Below are 23,050 nucleotides of genomic sequence, written 5' to 3'. Positions count from 1 at the left end.
CACATTTAGGCCCCGGCACCCAGACAGAGGAGAGCGGTCCCGTAACAGAGAATCTGGCCTTATGTCAGCGCAGAATCTGTCTTCATGTCATAGCAGAGAATCAGGCTTCACGTCACCCACCACTGGAACAGGCCACTGTCACACATTTAGGCCCAGTCACCCAGGCAGAGGAGAGAGGTCCCGTAACAGAGAATCTGGCCTTATGTCAGCGCAGAATCTGTATTCATGTCATAGCAGAGAATCAGGCTTCACTTCACCCACCACTGGAACAGGCCACTGTCACATATTTAGGCCCAGACACCCAGGCAGAGGAGAGAGGTCCCGTAACAGAGAATCTGGCCTTATGTCAGCGCAGAATCTGTATTCATGTCATAGCAGAGAATCAGGCTTCACGTCACCCACCACTGGAACAGGCCACTGTCACACATTTAGGCCCAGGCACCCAGTCAGAGGAGAGAGGTCCCGTAACAGAGAATCTGGCTTGATGTCAGCACAGAATCTGTCTTCATGTCATAGCAGAGAATCAGGCTTCATGTCACCCACCACTGGAACAGGCCACTGTCACACATTTAGGCCCAGGCACCCAGGCAGAGGAGAGAGGTCCCGTAACAGAGAATCTGGCCTTATGTCAGCACAGAATCAGTCTTCATGTCATAGCAGAGAATCAGGCTTCACGTCACCCACCACTGGAACAGGCCACTGTCACACATTTAGGCCCAGGCACCCAGGCAGAGGAGAGAGGTCCCGTAACAGAGAATCTGGCCTGATGTCAGCACAGAATCTGTCTTCATGTCATAGCAGAGTATCAGGCTTCACGTCACCCACCACTGGAACAGGCCACTGTCACACATTTAGGCCCCGGCACCCAGACAGAGGAGAGAGGTCCTGTAACAGAGAATCTGGCCTTATGTCAGCGCAGAATCTGTATTCATGTCATAGCAGAGAATCAGGCTTCACGTCACCCACCACTGGAACAGGCCACTGTCACACATTTAGGCCCAGGCACCCAGGCAGAGGAGAGAGGTCCCGTAACAGAGAATCTGGCCTTATGTCAGCACAGAATCTGTCTTCATGTCATAGCAGAGAATCAGGCTTCACGTCACCCACCACTGGAACAAGCCACTGTCACATATTTAGGCCCCGACACCCAGACAGAGGAGAGAGGTCCCGTAACAGAGAATCTGGCCTTATGTCAGCGCAGAATCTGTATTCATGTCATAGCAGAGAATCAGGCTTCACGTCACCCACCACTGGAACAGGCCACTGTCACATATTTAGGCCCAGGCACCCAGGCAGAGGAGAGAGGTCCCGTAACAGAGAATCTGGCCTTATGTCAGCGCAGAATCTGTATTCATGTCATAGCAGAGAATCAGGCTTCACGTCACCCACCACTGGAACAGGCCACTGTCACACATTTAGGCCCAGGTACCCAGGCAGAGGAGAGAGGTCCCGTAACAGAGAATCTGGCCTTATGTCAGCGCAGAATCTGTATTCATGTCATAGCAGAGAATCAGGCTTCACGTCACCCACCACTGGAACAGGCCACTGTCACACATTTAGGCCCAGGCACCCAGGCAGAGGAGAGAAGTCCCGTAACAGAGAATCTGGCCTGATGTCAGCACAGAATCTGTCTTCATGTCATAGCAGAGAATCAGGCTTCACGTCACCCACCACTGGAACAGGCCACTGTCACATATTTATGCCCAGGCACCCAGGCAGAGGAGAGAGGTCGCGTAACAGAGAATCTGGATTCATGTCAGCACAGAATAAGTCTTCATGTCATAGCAGAGAATCAGGCTTCACGTCACCCACCACTGGAACAGGCCACTGTCACACATTTAGGCCCCGGCACCCAGGCAGAGGAGAGGTTCATTCAACTTTGGGTTGCCCCGCAATATAATGGTAAAATGAAATTAAAAATAGTATTGAATGAGGCAGTGCCCTGGAGTAGAATAATATATTGTTAAGGGGAGGTAGTTAATATCTAATCTGCACAAGGGATGGACAGGTCCTGTGGGATCCATGCCTGGTTCATTTTTATGAACGTCAGCTTGTCCACATTGGATGTAGACAGGCGGCTGCGTTTGTCTGTAATGACGCCACCTGCCGTGCTGAATACACGTTCAGACAAAACGCTGGCCGCCGGGCAGGCCAGCACCTCCAAGGCATAAAAGGCTAGCTCTGGCCACGTGGACAATTTGGAGACCCAGAAGTTGAATGGGGCCGAACCATCAGTCAGTACGTGGAGGGGTGTGCACAGGTACTCTTCCACCATGTTAGTGAAATGTTGCCTCCTGCTAACACGTTTTGTATCAGGTGGTGGTGCACTTAGCTGTGGCGTGGTGACAGAACTTTTCCACATCTCTGCCATGCTAACCCTGCCCTCAGAGGAGCTGGCCGTGACACAGCTGCGTTGGCGACCTCTTGCTCCTCCTCTGCCTTCGCCTTGGGCTTCCACTTGTTCCCCTGTGACATTTGGGAATGCTCTCAGTTGCGCGTCTACCAATGTGCGTTTGTACTCGCGCATCTTCCTATCAAGCTCCAGTGTAGGAAGTAAGGTGGGCACATTGTCTTTGTACCGGGGATCCAGCAAGGTGGCAACCCAGTAGTCTGCACACGTTAAAATGTGGGCAACTCTGCTGTCGTTGCGCAGGCACTGCAGCATGTAGTCGCTCATGTGTGCCAGGCTGCCCAGAGGTAAGGACAAGCTGTCCTCTGTGGGAGGCGTATCGTCATCGTCCTGTGTTTCCCCCCAGCCACGCACCAGTGATGGGCCCGAGATGCTTTGGGTGCCACCCCGCTGTGAACATGCTTCATCCTCATCCTCCTCCACCTCCTCCTCCTCCTCGTCCTCCTCGTCCTCCCGTAGTGGGCCCTGTCTGGCCACATTTGTACCTGGCCTCTGCTGTTGCAAAAAACCTCCCTCTGAGTCACTTTGAAGAGACTGGCCTGAAAGTGCTAAAAATGACCCCTCTTCCTCCTCTTCCTCCTGGGCCACCTCCTCTTCCATCATCGCCCTAAGTGTTTTCTCAAGGAGACATAGAAGTGGTATTGTAACGCTGATAACGGCGTCATCGCCACTGGCCATGTTGGTGGAGTACTCGAAACAGCGCAACAGGGCACACAGGTCTCGCATGGAGGCCCAGTCATTGGTGGTGAAGTGTGTCTGATTCGCAGTGCGACTGACCCGTGCGTGCTGCAGCTGAAACTCCACTATAGCCTGCTGCTGCTCGCACAGTCTGTCCAGCATATGCAAGGTGGAGTTCCACCTGGTGGGTACGTCGCATATGAGGCGGTGAGCGGGAAGGCCGAAGTTACGCTGTAGCGGAGACAGGCGAGCAGCGGCAGGGTGTGAACGCCGGAAGCGCGAACAGACGGCCCGCACTTTATGCAGCAGCTCTGACATGTCGGGGTAGTTGCGACTAAACTTCTGCACCACCAAATTCAGCACATGCGCCAGGCAAGGGATGTGCGTCAAACCGGCTAGTCCCAGAGCTGCAACGAGATTTCGCCCATTATCGCACACCACCAGGCCGGGCTTGAGGCTCACCGGCAGCAACCACTCATCGGTCTGTTGTTCTATACCCCGCCACAACTCCTGTGCGGTGTGGGGCCTGTCCCCCAAACATATGAGTTTCAGAATGGCCTGCTGACGTTTACCCCGGGCTGTGCTGAAGTTGGTGGTGAAGGTATGTGGCTGACTGGATGAGCAGGTGGAAGAAGAGGAGGAGGAAGCTGAGTAGAAGGAGGAGGAGACAGGAGGCAAAGAAGGTTGCCCTGCGATCCTTGGCGGCGGAAGGACGTGCGCCAAACAGCTCTCCGCCTGGGGCCCAGCCGCCACTACATTTACCCAGTGTGCAGTTAGGGAGATATAGCGTCCCTGGCCGTGCTTACTGGTCCACGTATCTGTGGTTAGGTGGACCTTGCCACAGATGGCGTTGCGCAGTGCACACTTGATTTTATCGGACACTTGGTTGTGCAGGGAAGGCACGGCTCTCTTGGAGAAGTAGTGGCGGCTGGGAACAACATACTGTGGGACAGCAAGTGACATGAGCTGTTTGAAGCTGTGTGTGTCCACCTGCCTAAATGACAGCATTTCATAGGCCAGTAGTTTAGAAATGCTGGCATTCAGGGCCAGGGATCGAGGGTGGCTAGGTGGGAATTTACGCTTTCTCTCAAATGTTTGTGAGATGGAGAGCTGAACGCTGCCGTGTGACATGGTTGAGATGCTTGGTGACGCAGGTGGTGGTGTTGGTGGTACATCCCATGTTTGCTGGGCGGCAGTTGCCAACGTTCCTCCAGAGGCAGAGGAAGAGGCCGAGGCGGCGGCAGCAGCAGCAGAAGAGGCCGAGGCAGCAGCAGAAGAGGCAGCAGGGGGAGCCTGAGTGACTTCCTTGTTTTTAAGGTGTTTACTCCACTGCAGTTCATGCTTTGCATGCAGGTGCCTGGTCATGCAGGTTGTGCTAAGGTTCAGAACGTTAATGCCTCGCTTCAGGCTCTGATGGCACAGCGTGCAAACCACTCGGGTCTTGTCGTCAGCACATTGTTTGAAGAAGTGCCATGCCAGGGAACTCCTTGAAGCTGCCTTTGGGGTGCTCGGTCCCAGATGGCGGCGGTCAGTAGCAGGCGAAGTCTCTTGGCGGCGGGTGTTCTGATTTTGCCCACTGCTCCCTCTTTTGCTACGCTGTTGGCTCGGTCTCACCACTGCCTCTTCCTCCGAACTGTGAAAGTCAGTGGCACGACCTTCATTCCATGTGGGGTCTAGGACCTCATCGTCCCCTGCATCGTCTTCCACCCAGTCTTGACCCCTGACCTCCTGTTCAGTCTGCACACTGCAGAAAGACGCAGCAGTTGGCACCTGTGTTTCGTCATCATCAGAGACGTGCTGAGGTGGTATTCCCATGTCCTCATCATCAGGAAAAATAAGTGGTTGTGCGTTAGTGCATTCTATCTCTTCCACCCCTGGGGAAGGGCTAGGTGGATGCCCTTGGGAAACCCTGGCAGCAGAGTCTTCAAACAGCATAAGAGACTGCTGCATAACTTGAGGCTCAGACAGTTTCCCTGATATGCATGGGGGTGATGTGACAGACCGATGGGCTTGGTTTTCATGCGCCATCTGTGCGCTTTCTGCAGAAGACTGGGTGGAAGATAATGTGAACGTGCTGGATCCACTGTCGGCCACCCAATTGACTAATGCCTGCACCTGCTCAGGCCTTACCATCCTTAGAACGGCATTGGGCCCCACCAAATATCGCTGTAAATTCTGCTGGCTACTGGGACCTGAGGTAGTTGGTTCACTAGGACGTGTGGCTGTGGCAGAACGGCCACGTCTTCTCCCAGCACCAAAGGGTACACTAACACCACCACGACCATGTCCACGTCCGCGTCCCTTATTAGATGTTTTCCTCATTGTTCCCGTTCACAACATTTTTGAGAATGGCAAATTTGGGAATGCTTTTTCAACCCAGAACAAAAAGTCTGCTTTTACGGTCACTACAAATAACTTGACCAGCTAAAACTGTGCAGATTTGGTTGAATAGAGATGTGAGACCTGTTTTTTTTTTTGCGCTGTGTGACAGTTATAGGTTTAATCACAGAATGACACTTCTATCAGCACGCTAGCGTGTGTCATAGGTTTTTCTGAATCACACTATCAATACCTTCAATGTAAGATTTTCTTTTTGTGATAGATTTCAAGTAGGCCTCAAATACCACAAACTAGTTATTTTCAGAATGGCAAATTTGGGAATGCTTTTTCAACCCAGAACAAAAAGTCTGCTTTTACGGTCACTACAAATAACTTGACCAGCTAAAACTGTGCAGATTTGGTTGAATAGAGATGTGAGACCTGTTTTTTTTTTGCGCTGTGTGACAGTTATAGGTTTAATCACAGAATGACACTTCTATCAGCACGCTAGCGTGTGTCTTAGGTTTTTCTGAATCACACTATCAATACCTTCAATGTAAGATTTTCTTTTTGGGATAGATTTCAAGTAGGTCTCAAATACCACAAACTAGTAATTTTGAGAATGGCAAATTTGGGAATGCTTTTTCAACCCAGAACAAAAAGTCTGCTTTTACGGTCACTACAAATAACTTGACCAGCTAAAACTGTGCAGATTTGGTTGAATAGAGATGTAAGACCTGTTTTTTTTTTTGCGCTGTGTGACAGTTATAGGTTTAATCACAGAATAACACTTCTATCAGCACGCTAGCGTGTGTCTTAGGTTTTTCTGAATCACACTATCAATACCTTCAATGTAAGATTTTCTTTTTGGGATAGATTTCAAGTAGGCCTCAAATACCACAAACTAGTAATTTTCAGAATGGCAAATTTGGGAATGCTTTTTCAACCCAGAACAAAAAGTCTGCTTTTACGGTCACTACAAATAACTTGACCAGCTAAAACTGTGCAGATTTGGTTGAATAGAGATGTGAGACCTGTTTTTTTTTGCGCTGTGTGACAGTTATAGGTTTAATCACAGAATGACACTTCTATCAGCACGCTAGCGTGTGTCTTAGGTTTTTCTTAATGACACTATCAATACCTTCAATGTAAGTTTTTCTTTTTGGGATAGATTTCAAGTAGGCCTCAAATACCACAAACTAGTTATTTTGATAATGGCAAATTTGGGAATGCTTTTTCAACCCAGAACAAAAAGTCTGCTTTTACGGTCACTACAAATAACTTGACCAGCTAAAACTGTGCAGATTTGGTTGAATAAAGATGTGAGACCTGTTTTTTTTTGCGCTGTGTGACAGTTATAGGTTTAATCACAGAATGACACTTCTATCAGCACGCTAGCGTGTGTCTTAGGTTTTTCTGAATGATACTATCAATAACTTCAATGTAAGATTTTCTTTTTGGGATAGATTTCAAGTAGGCCTGAAATACCACAAACTAGTTATTTTCAGAATGGCAAATTTGGGAATGCTTTTTCAACCCAGAACAAAAAGTCTGCTTTGACGGTCACTACAAATAACTTGACCAGCTAAAACTGTGCAGATTTGGTTGAATAGAGATGTGAGACCTGTTTTTTTTTGCGCTGTGTGACAGTTATAGGTTTAATCACAGAATGACACTTCTATCAGCACGCTAGCGTGTGTCTTAGGTTTTTCTGAATGATACTATCAATAACTTCAATGTAAGATTTTCTTTTTGGGATAGATTTCAAGTAGGCCTGAAATACCACAAACTAGTTATTTTCAGAATGGCAAATTTGGGAATGCTTTTTCAACCCAGAACAAAAAGTCTGCTTTGACGGTCACTACAAATAACTTGACCAGCTAAAACTGTGCAGATTTGGTTGAATAGAGATGTGAGACCTGTTTTTTTTTGCGCTGTGTGACAGTTATAGGTTTAATCACAGAATGACACTTCTATCAGCACGCTAGCGTGTGTCTTAGGTTTTTCTGAATGATACTATCAATAACTTCAATGTAAGATTTTCTTTTTGGGATAGATTTCAAGTAGGCCTGAAATACCACAAACTAGTTATTTTCAGAATGGCAAATTTGGGAATGCTTTTTCAACCCAGAACAAAAAGTCTGCTTTGACGGTCACTACAAATAACTTGACCAGCTAAAACTGTGCAGATTTGGTTGAATAGAGATGTGAGACCTGTTTTTTTTTTTGCACTGTGTGACAGTTATAGGTTTAATCACAGAATGACACTTCTATCAGCACGCTAGCGTGTGTCTTAGGTTTTTCTGAATGATACTATCAATAACTTCAATGTAAGATTTTCTTTTTGGGATAGATTTCAAGTAGGCCTGAAATACCACAAACTAGTTATTTTCAGAATGGCAAATTTGGGAATGCTTTTTCAACCCAGAACAAAAAGTCTGCTTTGACGGTCACTACAAATAACTTGACCAGCTAAAACTGTGCAGATTTGGTTGAATAGAGATGTGAGACCTGTTTTTTTTTGCGCTGTGTGACAGTTATAGGTTTAATCACAGAATGACACTTCGATCAGCACGCTAGCGTGTGTCTTAGGTTTTTCTGAATGATACTATCAATAACTTCAATGTAAGATTTTCTTTTTGGGATAGATTTCAAGTAGGCCTGAAATATCACAAACTAGTTATTTTCAGAATGGCAAATTTGGGAATGCTTTTTCAACCCAGAACAAAAAGTCTGCTTTGACGGTCACTACAAATAACTTGACCAGCTAAAACTGTGCAGATTTGGTTGAATAGAGATGTGAGACCTGTTTTTTTTTTGCGCTGTGTGACAGTTATAGGTTTAATCACAGAATGACACTTCTATCAGCACGCTAGCGTGTGTCTTAGGTTTTTCTGAATGATACTATCAATAACTTCAATGTAAGATTTTCTTTTTGGGATAGATTTCAAGTAGGCCTGAAATACCACAAACTAGTTATTTTCAGAATGGCAAATTTGGGAATGCTTTTTCAACCCAGAACAAAAAGTCTGCTTTGACGGTCACTACAAATAACTTGACCAGCTAAAACTGTGCAGATTTGGTTGAATAGAGATGTGAGACCTGTTTTTTTTTTGCGCTGTGTGACAGTTATAGGTTTAATCACAGAATGACACTTCTATCAGCACGCTAGCGTGTGTCTTAGGTTTTTCTGAATGATACTATCAATAACTTCAATGTAAGATTTTCTTTTTGGGATAGATTTCAAGTAGGCCTGAAATACCACAAACTAGTTATTTTTAGAATGGCAAATTTGGGAATGCTTTTTCAACCCAGAACAAAAAGTCTGCTTTGACGGTCACTACAAATAACTTGACCAGCTAAAACTGTGCAGATTTGGTTGAATAGAGATGTGAGACCTGTTTTTTTTTGCGCTGTGTGACAGTTATAGGTTTAATCACAGAATGACACTTCTATCAGCACGCTAGCATGTGTCTTAGGTTTTTCTGAATGATACTATCAATAACTTCAATGTAAGATTTTCTTTTTGGGATAGATTTCAAGTAGGCCTGAAATACCACAAACTAGTTATTTTCAGAATGGCAAATTTGGGAATGCTTTTTCAACCCAGAACAAAATGTCTGCTTTTACGGTCACTACAAATAACTTGACCAGCTAAAACTGTGCAGATTTGGTTGAATAGAGATGTGAGACCTGTTTTTTTTTTGCGCTGTGTGACAGTTATAGGTTTAATCACAGAATGACACTTCTATCAGCACGCTAGCGTGTGTCTTAGGTTTTTCTGAATGATACTATCAATAACTTCAATGTAAGATTTTCTTTTTGGGATAGATTTCAAGTAGGCCTGAAATACCACAAACTAGTTATTTTCAGAATGGCAAATTTGGGAATGCTTTTTCAACCCAGAACAAAAAGTCTGCTTTGACGGTCACTACAAATAACTTGACCAGCTAAAACTGTGCAGATTTGGTTGAATAGAGATGTGAGACCTGTTTTTTTTTGCGCTGTGTGACAGTTATAGGTTTAATCACAGAATGACACTTCGATCAGCACGCTAGCGTGTGTCTTAGGTTTTTCTGAATGATACTATCAATAACTTCAATGTAAGATTTTCTTTTTGGGATAGATTTCAAGTAGGCCTGAAATACCACAAACTAGTTATTTTCAGAATGGCAAATTTGGGAATGCTTTTTCAACCCAGAACAAAAAGTCTGCTTTGACGGTCACTACAAATAACTTGACCAGCTAAAACTGTGCAGATTTGGTTGAATAGAAATGTCAGGTCTATTTTTTAGGCGCTGGGTTACAGTTATAGGTTTAATCACAGAATGACACTTCTATCAGCACGCTAGCGTGTCTCTTAGGTTTTTCTGAATGACACTATCAATACCTTCAATGTAAGATTTTCTTTTTGGGATAGATTTCAAGTAGGCCTCAAATACCAGAAACTAGTTATTTTGAGAATGGGAAATTTGGGAATGCTTTTTCAACCCAGAACAAAAAGTCTGCTTTTACGGTCACTACAAATAACTTAACCAGCTAAAACTGTGCAGATTTGGTTGAATAGAGATGTGAGACCTGTTTTTTTTTGCGCTGTGTGACAGTTATAGGTTTAATCACAGAATGACACTTCTATCAGCACGCTAGCGTGTGTCTTAGGTTTTTCTGAATGATACTATCAATAACTTCAATTTAAGATTTTCTTTTTGGGATAGATTTCAAGTAGGCCTGAAATACCACAAACTAGTTATTTTCAGAATGGCAAATTTGGGAATGCTTTTTCAACCCAGAACAAAAAGTCTGCTTTGACGGTCACTACAAATAACTTGACCAGCTAAAACTGTGCAGATTTGGTTGAATAGAAATGTCAGGTCTATTTTTTAGGCGCTGGGTGACAGGCTCAACTTGCCCCTGATGTAATATATGGCCAAAAAATAACCACACTGTTGATGGTTAAATGCACTTGGGTGACACAGTCTCAGCCTGCAGCTGATGTAGTATATGGCCAAAAAATAATCAGACTGTTGATGGTTAAATGCACTTGGGTGAAACAGGCTCAGCCTGCAGCTGATGTAGTATATGGCCAAAAAATAACCAGACTGTTGATGGTTAAATGCACTTCGGTGACACAGGCTCAGCCTGCAGCTGATGTAGGATATAGCACAAAATAACCACACTATCGATGGTTAAATACACTTGGTGATAGCTCGTGCTGGCGCACCACAAGTCACAAAATGGCCGCCGATCACCCCAGAAAAAAAGTGATCTAAAAACGCTCTGGGCAGCCTCAAAAAAGTGAGCAAGTCAATAATAGCACTTCAATGATCCACAGCTCCAGATCGATCACAGAATGAAGTCTTTTGGAGGAGTTAATCTGCCTAATCTCGCCCTAACGTCGCAGCTGCAACCTCTCCCTATACTGATCATAGCAGAGTGACATGCGGCGCTACGTGACTCCAGCTTAAATAGAGGCTGGGTCACATGGTGCACTGGCCAATCACAGCCATGCCAATAGTAGGCATGGCTGTGATGGCCTCTTGGGCCAAGTAGTATGACGCTTGTTGATTGGCTGCTTTGCAGCCTTTCAAAAAGCGCCAAGAAAGCGCCGAACACCGAACCCGAACCCGGACTTTTACGAAAATGTTCGGGTTCGGGTCCGTGTCACGGACACCCCAAAATTCGGTACGAACCCGAACTATACAGTTCGGGTTCGCTCATCCCTACTCATTAGTATTCACCTGGGGGAATCAGCGGGGGGGGCAACCGGGGGCGCAAAGGACAACATAGGGGGGGCCCCCTCGCCCCCCCCTAGCGACGCCACTAACAGATACGTAGCACTCAGGATACACAGACACAACACATCCCCACAATGCATCATGGTTTCCTCCTCTCTGCCCTGGAGACACCCGAGGAGCAATTCAATTATCTCTCAGGACAAAGGGAAATTGCCAATACACATGTAGGGACAACAGGACAGAAATCACCACCCAAACACACAATGTCACAACCCCACAGCAAACACAGACATTTAACATAGCCCCAGATAGCTCAAGTCTGAGTGCATATCATTAGGTGAATGGCACTCAGAACACACGAATACAATAAAATTAGCTATCTGGGTACCCTCACATAACAAAATACAATTCCAAAGACAGATTTAAGCTGTGCGGCCGGTCTGTCTTCTCCTTTAAAGTTAGTATGGGCCATAATCCTGAGGCAAGAGGCTGGTAAACAGGCCTCTCCAAAACCCAGTGGCGAGGTTGGTTTCGCCAAACTCATCCTCTTTCTTCTCAGTGATAATGGTGCACCTTTCCGAATCCAGGGAGAACTGTGGCCTGCTTGCTACTTGTTTCCTTCAGCATTTCCTTAAGGGTGTGCGTCACTTCCTGTGTTTTATGGGTTGGCTCATGTGACCTTACCAACCGATCCCAGCCCTCCTGTACATATAAAAGTGGTTCAGCTTCCTTCCCAGATGCCTCAGTGTCAAGGTCCTTGTGTTTTGCTTAGGTTCCTGATATCTGCTTGTGTTCCTGTGTTCCTGTCTCGTACTTGTATTCCTGGACTCTGCTAACTGTTTGATCACTGCCTGCTTGCCTTGACTCTCCTGTTGCCGACCTGGTTTGCCTGACCTTTACCTGTGCCGCCTGCCCTGACCTATTGCCTGTTTGACTTCACCTCTTCCTCATCCTTTGGTCCTGCACTGTTGCTCCTGGTTACGACTCGGCCTGCTGACAATGTCTGTGCCTCTGGTACCTTGCTCAGGTACCTCCTGGTCCACCTGGACCAGCTGTCTCGTGTGCCAATCATCCTGAAGAGGTAGCGACCTGGTGTTCTCCCCGGGAAAATCTATCCCCACCATCAGGGGTATTGTGAAGATTGAGGGGTTCACTTAGACAATGCCCTTAGAGGAGGTAGGACACGTGGCACAGTGGGTTCACACCCACTGGTTTGTGACACTCACATTCTGGCTCTAAGAGGACAAGACCTAGGTCTTTCATTTTGAATCCTCCCATTTTCCAGACATTTTATAATGAGGCCTAATGTAAATGAAAAGTCTATGGTTTGGTAGCAAAATTGCAAGTGTGTTTTCTGTAACTTAAAGCCAGAGGTGGAATTAAATGTCCTTTCCTTTCTACAAACAAAATGAATACTGCTAATGATTATTTAGTTTGGAAATCATGCAGTATTTGCACTGGTAGGATTTCACAACTGTAACCCCCTCCCCCCCCCCAAAGAAAAAAAAAAGAAGAAAGAACTACTTTCACACTCGCGTTTGGTGCGAATCCATCATAGATCTGCAAAAAACGCTTCAGTTCAGATAATACAACTGCATGCATCCGTTCAGAAAGGATCCGTTTGTATTATCTGTAACATAGCCAAAACTGATCCGTCTTGAACACCATTGAAAGTCAATGGGGTCAGATCCGTTTTCTATTGTGCCATATTGTGTCAGTGAAAACGGATCCGTCCCCATTGACTTACATTGTGCGTCAGGACGGATCAAACGGAAACCAAAACGCCAGTGTGAAAGTAGCCTAACTAGTGTTGAGTGAATCGAATCCAAACAAATTGACTTTGATTCGGATTTCATGAAAAATGTAATTTGCCGCAAAGCCGAATTTCCTTGTGCTTCGTGGTAACCAATCTTTTTGTACCGAAATGTTAAAAATATGGTGTGATCATCATTCCCCATCTTTGCACCTGCTGCATCCAAATGATAATGCACAACATTTAATACCATCAGGCAGATATAATGAACTGAAATAAAAATGCGCAATTGCTCAGCAGCAGAATTCTATTTAGCTGCTGTGCTAGCAATTATAATTAGAGATGAGCAAATCGAATCTCACGTAGTGGAATTCGATCCAAATTTCAGGATAAATTCAATTCGCCTCAAAGCCGAATTTCCTTGTGTTTCGTGTTAGCGAATCGATTTAACCTGAAATAGTGTAAAAAACATTTCAAACTTACCACCTCCATTTGCTCACAACAGGCCGCCAGCCACCATCTTCAAGCAATTCAAATTTTTTTTTATATTAATTTCAAACTGTTTTCACACTCAGATGCCACGATTATGTATGAATATGGTATCTGAGGGGTATAATGACGGTGGGCAGCGCTATCGCAGCGCCCTGTTATTGCGATCAAATGTTCACGAACCGCAAATTCGTGGCGGGTCCAATTCATTTTAATGGCAGGCGAACCTGAAAAACCTTCAGCTCATATTTGCAGCCAAGAAATAATTACTAGAAGTGCACAAATAGTCCCACAACATGGACAGTGACATACCAGATGTATTATTCGAATTTGCAATCTCCATTCATTTTTGTTTTAAATGCGAAATATCGGCAATATATTTTTCGCGTACGTGCATGCGCAAATGCACTATACATTCCCCAAATGCACTATAAAGAAAGTATATTGGTATACAACACCCCGCTTCAATCAGTTTTTTTGGGGGTGACTGGTCTATCACACCAGTAGAAATTATTTGTTCCAATAACGCTTGTCACTCTATATACCTGCGGTATCGCAGCAGAACCGCACACAACTGCCGCACAATACAAATGCACTATACTATACTGTCTAACATAGAAAGTATATTAGAACATTGTACAAGGAAGGCAATCCATTAGAATATACATGAAGATAAAACGTAACCTTTAATACTTTTACTATGAGGGTCCATTCACACGTCCGTAAGTCCGCAATGTGCATTTCGCAATTTGCAGACCGCACATCGCCGGCACTATAATAGAAAATGCCTAATCTTGTCTGCAATTGCGGACAAGAATAGGACATGTTCTATTTTTTTGCAGAAATGGAATCACAGATGCGGAAGTGCGGATCAGCACATTCCGGCCCCATTGAAAATGAATGGGTCTGCACCCGTTCCGCAAAATTGCGGAACGGATGCGGACCCATTTTGCGGACGTGTGAATGGAAAAGATATCCCTCAAAATGAAAATAATTGAAATTATTAAAGTTAACCAAGAAGCATAGATGTGGTTGGCAATAACAAGTGCTCGGCGGCACTAAATCAGAAACCTTGGGCCAGATTTATCATTAGCTCAGGTCAGAATAATGGAGTCAAAAAGTCCCCAAAAAAGTCCCAAACGCTAAAACTGCGCACAAATTTGCGACTTTTTTCTGCTCTGCACTATGCTCGCCAGTTTTCTGAAAGTGGGTGTGTTTTCTTATGTAAATTAATCTCTAGACAGATTTACTATTGGGACTATTTAAAAAGTCGCAAAAAAGTTGCAAAAAAGTCGCAATTTCACTCCAGTGAGGACCATGCTTATCTTATGAGACTTTTTAATAGAACATGCGACTTTTTCATAAAAACGTGCGACTTTTTCATAAAAACGTGCGACTTTTGTAAAGCTGCTTACTAACGGATAAACTGCTACCATCAAACCACATTTATTACAGTCTTAAAGGGCCAATCATAAATCTGACTTGGCTAAAACTGACTTTAGCCATATGTGAAAGTGGAGTGAGCTGTCAGAGGAATGATAAATCTGGCCCCATATGTCCTACCACAATCCGGGGGGTTCCAGTGCACATTGATGAATCCAGGAGGGAAAGCAAAAAAAAACATCCATCCCTGGGCTAGATGATGATGTGGTATTGAAGGACAGGGTGGGCAAAGAACTGTCCCTGATATTGACCTACAGGGGGGTGCTATACTGGCCCTGATAGCCTAACCACACACCACCCGCCCTGATAAGAGTGACCCCGTCCAGAACCTTACCCTATATAAAATACCCTATATAAAAATGGCCCTAGTAAGCCCCTAGCCCCCAGGCCCCTGACTTCCAGGTGATCACTATATAGATCTATGTGTTTTTGACTGATTATAAAAGTATATTATATGTATATCGCACCCCTCTGTGTATCACACATATCGATAGCACACCTATACTAATGTTTCAAATGACTTTTGTGGCCCTATTAGCTAGCGTTTGGTGTCCCTAACAGCCTGTCCCTGCTCCACACAGCAACCTCTCCCTACACTGGCAAAACACTGAATGTAAAATGGCGGCCAGATCAGGTTTATATATAGTGTAGGGGGTAGGTCCATGTGCTGAAACGTCTCAATTGGCTGTCCTGTACCACCTGATGGATGTGTCTCATGGGTCAAAGTTCTTCACAATGTAAAAGAATATGGCGGGCGTGAATTTCTCCATATGTTCGCATGTTCGACGAATCGCGAACACGCAAAGTTCGCCGTGAAACGACCGGCGGGCGAACCGCAAGGCCATCTCTAATAGCCAGTTCCTTAAAAAAAAAAATTATAATTTAGACTTCTACTGTAGAGGAATACTTACTAGTATATTTTTATTTTGTGACTGGCTATGCAGCTATTTAGTGTAGTGGTTAAAGTTCTCAGCTGTGATGTGGAAGCTGTGAGTCCTGGCAGAAACATACAATGCTCTCATTTAGTTTTCTGTGAATTGATTCATACTGTATATAAATCAATTCACAGAAAACTAAATGAGTGGGTGTGCGTCTCTTTTGAAAAATCAATCACTGCCTGTATAGGAAGCTAAAATAACAAAATACATTTTTATTAATACTCAGTAAAAAAAAAGGGGGGGGGACCCAATAGACAGGCCTATATCAAAGTATAGTGTATTCTCCATACCTAGAGCCCTAACCGATATATATAGCTTATACCCTGTGGGACCAAGTGTAGGTGGAGAAAAATGAAAGTGCGATCAACAAGCACTAATTGTCAATACATAGGTGTGTACCACCAATCATTCAGTAGCAATGCATAGGTGGTATACAGCAGGGGTAAGTGATGGTCCCAGCAAATAAAGTGCCAGATGTTGAATAGGAAGGAGAGTTGAATCTGCCTACTCCAAAAATCAGGCTGATAATTCCACTGAGACTAACAAAGACCCCACTGTGTATTATAATAGCACACTCAGTGTACATGTGCAGCCAATACTGCCAAGAAAGTTACCTGCTCTATACTCCAGCCAAATAACGTGCTACTGGTGCAGCGCTGGGGCATTAAAGCAGGATGAGTACAGTGCTGGCTCTACGCATTTCAATTGTAAATATCATCAGGAGCCTAGATAAGTAGCAACCCTATGTGTTTCAATTCTAAATATCATCAGGAGCCTAGGTAAGTAGAAACCCTATGTGACCACACCACCGGGCCACTACAAGAAGAGAAAGATCCACCCCCAAGACGGGGCGGGATGCGCACCGCTGCTAGTCAGGAGGCAGGAGCCAAACAAACCTTGGTAAGCTCTGCCCACTTGCAGACAGTGCTTCGTGGATGCGCTCCAGCTGCATAGAGAACAGTATAAGTGGGAATAAAAAGCGGTTAAAGCAGACAGGGGAGAAGTGTGGATCTTCTGCATAGACCTCAGTGGGACCGGGCACCCTCCCCTCTTCCGAGCAGGTGTGTCTTGGGTTCTCCCAATGACTTCCATTGTGCTTGGGTATTCCGTAGAGCACCCGAGCATCCTGAAGTGCTCTACTCGAGCACCCAAGCACATTGGTGCTCGATCAACACTAGTCTAAGTTGGTGAAGTGAAATGAGAAAAAAATATATATAAAAATATTTTTTAGAAATAGAAAACAGAAAATTGCCATGTGCGTATGTATTCACTAGTGATGAGCGGGAGGTGCCATATTCGATTTCGCGATATTTTGCGAATATTCTAATGAATATTCGTATTATTTTCGTCGAAATCGAATATTTGTAATTATTTTATTTTTCGCGAATAATATGCGATTAATTTAATCGTACGATTTTTTTTAATCTTACGATTTTATTTATATTTTTTTCCTGTATAAGGCAACGTTCCTATGACTATGGCTAGGCTAATATGTGTATTTTACTAAATTTCTTAATATTGCTCTAACTCCGTCTTTTAGAATATTCGTAATATTGCTCTAACTTCGTCTTTTAGAATATTCGTAACATTCTAAAAGACGGAGTTAGAGCAATATTACAAATATTCTAAAAGACGGAGTTAGAGCAATATTAAGAAATTTCGTAAAATACACATATTAGCCTAGCCATAGTCATAGGAACGTTGCCTTATACAGAAAAAAAAAATTTGTACGATTAAATTAATCGTACAAATTATTATTTTTTTTTAAATACGAATATTCGATTTCGCGAATATTTGGAACTATATTCTAAATATTCGCAAAATCTCGAAATTGCGATATTCGAGAAAAAAATTCGAAATTCGAATATTCGCGCTCAACACTAGTATTCACCCCCTTTGTTAGGAAGCCCATAAATATCGCTGGTTCAACCAATTTCCTTCATAATTAGTGATGTCCACCTGTGTGAAATCTAAGTGTCACATGATCTGTTATAACATATAGTAATGCTGTTCGGCTCGAGCATTGCTATGCTCGGCATATCCGAGTGCTCGGCTGAATACTGCGAGTGCTCAAGTACAATTTAATACAATGAAAATCAATGAGAGACCCGAGCATCAAACCAGGCACCTCCTGCTCTGAAGAAGAAATGGTGTCTGGTTCACAAAAAAACATAAAAAATTTTATGGAAACCCCATCAAAATGGTTTGGAAACAACATTAAGAGGATGGTTGGATGTGTAGATCGCAAATTTTCCATGCAAATGGTTTTTCAGCTAAAAAACAAGGCAGATTCTGCTCATTTGCATGTCTTTCCCATATGCCCATGTTTATGCAAATGAGTATTTACATGACAAAACAGTTGAATATTATGTTAGGGTAATCAGAAAACTTTTTGTCTCCCTAATGATATTGATCTAGGTGCGCAGGTTCACCCAAGCCATCCAACAGATCTGAAGTAACTTTGAGGCTTACTGGCTCTCAGTCAGATGAGAGCTGGTTTGGAATGTCTCATAGTGCACAAGGCTGCCATTGTAAGTTATGCTGATTAAGCCTGTCATCTGTCTCATAGATAGATAGATAGATAGATTGATTGATTGATGGCTTGCATATACCTGGCCTTTGGCATATATCCTTTGTGTGGTTGTCTATTGTATGTTGTAGATAATAGGAGTCCAAGATGCATCCAGCCATCCTCTTAATGCTGTTTCCAAACCATTTTGATGGGGTTTCCATCAATTTCTAAAGTTTTTTTTTTAGCCAGACACTTTCTTCTCCTCCGAGCAGGGGGTGCCTGGGGTTCTCCCATTGACTTCCGATGTGCTTGGTAGAGCACACGAGCATACTGATGTGTTTGGCCAGAGCACACTATACACACCTTTTCTGAAAGGCCTCAATGTCTGCAACACCTAAGCAAGAGGCATCACTAACCAAACACTACCATGAAGACCAAGGAACTCTCCAAACAAGTAAGGGACAATGTTGTTGAGAAGTATAAGTCAGGGTTAGGTTATAAAAAAAATATCCAAATCTTTGATGAACCCCAGGAACAACAATTGCAAAAAAAGGGGGTCAGTCAGCCCATCCCAATGCGCAGGTGCACACTGCCATGGCTGTAAACATACAGGGGAAAAAAGGACAATGCAGCAGCACTCTGCAAACACAAATAAAGTACAATAATGCCAAAATTATAGAAAACATTCTGGTGTTAATGCTAGGCTTATATTGCAAGTTTCTTGGCAAATACATTTTGTATCAAATGATTTGGGCCTGTCTGCCAAAAGTCAATGCGAGAACCTAACACTAAATCCTACCTGTTATGTGCCGCAATGGCCACCATAAAATTCAGGGAGTGCAGGTTTCACATGCATGCTGGATCCACTCCCTGAATTTTATAAAAAGGAGCACTCTGCAAACTTGTACTTTATTTGTGTTTGCAGAGTGCTCCTTTATCACCCAAAGAACATCATCCCCACAGTGAAACATGGTGGTGCTAAATACAGGGATATTCTTGAGCAAAACCTGTACCACTCTGTGCGTGATTTGAGGCTCGGACGGAGGTTCAACTTCCAGCAGGACAATGACCCCAAACACACTGCTAAAGCAACACTTGAGTAGTTTAAGGGGAAACATATAAATGTGTTGGAATGGCCGAGTCACAGCCCAGATCTCAATCCAATAGAAAATCTGTGGTCAGACTAAAAGATTGCTGTTCAGAAGTGCAAACCATCCAACCTGAAGTAGCTGGAGCAGTTCTGCAAAGAGGAATGGGCCAAAATCCCAGTGGTAAGATGTGGCAAGCTCATAGAGACTTATCCAAAGCGACTTGGAGCTGTGATTGCCCCAAAAGGTGGCTCTACATAGTATTGACTTTAGGGGGGTGAATAGTTATGCACATTGACTTTTTCTGTTATTTTGTCCTATTTGTTGTTTGCTTCACAATTTAAAAAAAAAAACATCTTCAAAGTTGTGGGCATGTTCTGTAAATTAAATGAAGCAAATCCTCAAACAATCCATGTTAATTCCAGGTTGTGAGTCACCAAAACACAAAAAAAGTCAAGGGGGGGGTTAATACTTTTGCAAGTCACTGTAATGGAATGAGGTTGCAAAAGTAGTGGCACCAGAAGTAGCAGCACAGCATAGAACATACAAGGCAGTATTTTGGATGTATATCGGTAGTAGTAGTAGTAGCAGCAGCAGCAGTAGTAGTAGTAATAGTGGTAGTGGTGGCAGTAGGGAGCACAGTGAGAAATGCAGGAAGCGGACGAGACTCGACTAAATGGTGCCAAAGCAACGGCACCACCAGCAACTTGATTGGTTGGGACAAGGATTGCTGGGCGCATAGAGGTGGTTCTTGGCTACGCATTCTGTTATCGGTTCCTGACAATAGAGTGGTGGAGGAGTCTGAGAGGGAGAAGCAGAAAGGGATGATGATGATGTGAAAGACACTGTATTGCTCATGGATGTGGCCTGGCTGGCACAAAGGGGAACGGGAGAAGGAGGGAACTCCTGCCGCGGTGGCTGACTGCCACCTCTGTTTGCCAATGGGATGAGGGGATGCTGCTTCATGTGGTTCAATAGAGCTGTGGTGCCTATGTTTGTGTTTGCCTGCCCTTGTCTTATTTTGCTCTTGCACAGCTTGCACAAGGCAATGCTTTTGTCTTCCGGCAAATACCAGATGGGAGATACTCACACAGCAGAGGTAAAGGCAGACATGGCAATGTATGTTCTTTAGCAGTAATGTGGTCTCTGCTCTTTATTGCTGCCGCCACCACCCTATGATGTTGCCTCTTTCTCAGCACCCTGATCAGGCTCCCAGGTCCTCTCCAGCACACAATCTTCAGCGGAGTCCTCACCCTCCCTTTTGCTTCTATTTGACTGGGATATCATGGTGGGTTCTTTGACCCCCCTCCCCTGCTCTTCCCCAACTGGCGCTGTCCCTTCCCACAATGCCAATAGCATAGCTATGGGGGCCACTACTGTCACCAACAACAAGACTTTACCTGGGGTCTGAATCCTCCTCCTCCATTTCCTTGTCAGGGCAGTACAAAAGCTGACAACTCTCACACAATTAATCAACAGGGAGACTCTCTTGACTATCTGCCGTAGGGTTTGGTGGAGCTTTCTTGCCACTTCTTAGGAAAAAGGAAAGTGTCTCTCTAGGAAGGGTCAGTAAAGACTGGGAGCACTGAAAACCCTCTTTGGGCCTGCAAACTCTGAAGTCCCCTCCATGTCATCCTGCTGTGACTGAGAGAAGGAGTGAGCCATCCAATCTGTTATCTCATCCTCTTTGCCCTAACTATAATGTTGTGCCTTTCAAAAGCCAGCAGGGACAACTGCAGCCTACTTCTACTTCTGGCTAGATAGTTGGTACTACCCACATTCTGGAACTGGGTCTTTTCACCCTTCCATAGCCCATACATTTTTGGCCTTTCAGATATTATGCACTGCTCTGTGTATTGGTATATATGTTGCGTAATACAATTAACCCCCCCCCAAAAAAAATAAAAATAATAATAATAATAATAATAATTGAAATTGCAACTGTGTGGAGAAATAAATGAAGCTAAATGGATGATTAGGGGCTAGGTTTCATGTTCAATTTTTACATAATCACCCAAAGGTAGATTTTTGCTATTCCTTGTGTTTTAATGTAGCAATCACATATATATGCTGCCTAATTAAATTGACCCCCCCCAAAAAAAATATATAAACTTAAAAAAAAAAAAAAATACATTGCAACCATGTGGAAAATTAATAAAGGGAAACAGATGATTGAAGCTTGACGCTCAATTTCACGTTAATACACACATAAATATTGCTGCAACACCTTGGTTATTGCAGCAGTAATCACATATACTGTATATGCTGCTTAATTAAATTGACCCCCTCCCCTCAAAAAAAAAAAAAAAAAAAAAAAAAAGGATGTCTGTGAAAATAGGGGTATAAAGTGAAAGTATTTGCTTGAAGGTAGCTGCTTTTGAGGTTTGAACTGCAGCACCTGCACTTCTGATTGCAAGCACAGCCAACCACAGCTCCTGCCTTCTTTTTCCCTGTCTGTCAGCTGCCCTGCTTGTCTTCCCTGCTTATCCCTATTCTACACAACACACACATTCTTCTTTGTAATCCTAACATTTCCCTTCACTCTCTCTGGCTATAAGCTTGAATGATTTCTGACTCTCCCTGACTCCCTTACTCCCTAAGATGGGTTTTCTGGCAGACACTGTAAGACCTCACCACCCTCATTCACAGCCCGGCACAGAATGACATTCTGCTCGTTCTGCTAGGGCACCTCCCTGCCTGCTGCTGCATTGATTGGCTCATCCTGGCTGTCTGTCAGCCCCCCCCACACACCCTCTCAGTGTCTAGTGAAAACCCTTCTTCTTTCTCTGTAGTGCTTTTTTCCCACCAACATGTGCTCTAAAATGGTGTTTAGTGGATTTGTCCGAAATTAAGCTGACATGAACCCGAATAGATTCGGGTTTGTCTGCTGTCCAAAAAATAGCAAAGTTCCAACCAAACTCGGTTCAGTCCGAACTGGTTCGCTCGTCCTTACTCAACACAAAATCACGGTCTGTTAGTTTTACATAGGCATCATCCTACCTGCCACCACCCCTGATAGGCTGAGCCTGAAAAACAATCCCTATCAGACAGCAGATGGCTGGTGTAAGAACATGGCTGACATTAAATAATAATCCATATTCCTCACACCTCCCCCTTTTAGAGGCGCTAGGGGCAGCACATACCTGTGTTTCCCCGTGCACCCATCCGCAACCTCTCTGGTGGTGAATGGCAAAGTGGTGCGGCTGGAGCGCAGGGCTCGCGTACCCACCTCCCATTCGTTCCTAACCAATAGAGTCACCCTGACTGAGCATGATACGGAGGCCGCAATTACTGGTGTCAGTCGGTACTATAAACGGCCGCGTGAAGTCGGCTGCCTGGGGTACCGGGAAGCTGGAAAGGGCGTCCTTCAGTGCCTGAAAGGCCATCTCGCAGTTGTTTGTCCAATCGACTGCGGAGGGCAGCTTCTTCCTCGTGCGGTCCGTCAAGGGCCTCGCCAGGCTGCTATAGTGGGGAGCGAACCCGCTATAGTACCCGGCGGTGCCTAGGAAGGACAACACCTGGTTCTTGTCCCGGGGGGTGAGCCAGGATGCGCTGGCATTCACTCTCCCGGGCTCCGGTTCCAAAGCTTCCCCACCTGCCCAGGGCCCCTCGCTTATGCCCAGCTGTCACTTTCCTGGAGTAAGGGTCAAGCCTGCCTGGCAGATCTGCCTGAGCATCTGCGCCA

General features: G+C 44.5%; 1 protein-coding gene across 1 annotated transcript in view; it reads right to left on the bottom strand.

Annotated features, from left to right (window-relative positions):
• Positions 1–22,751, bottom strand: part of LOC120989526 (olfactory receptor 1468-like) — a 45,652-nt gene extending 22,901 nt beyond the window's left edge. The window contains exon 1 of the mRNA XM_040417681.1: positions 22,710–22,751. Coding sequence (XP_040273615.1) covers positions 22,710–22,751 — 42 coding nt within the window. The remainder of the gene's footprint in view (positions 1–22,709) is intronic.
• Positions 22,752–23,050: the final 299 nt, after the last annotated feature.

The sequence above is a fragment of the Bufo bufo genome, chromosome 1 (genome assembly GCF_905171765.1).
Source record: "Bufo bufo chromosome 1, aBufBuf1.1, whole genome shotgun sequence".
In the NCBI taxonomy this organism is placed as follows: Eukaryota; Metazoa; Chordata; class Amphibia; order Anura; family Bufonidae; genus Bufo; species Bufo bufo.
This window is presented reverse-complemented; position numbering and strand designations above follow the sequence as displayed.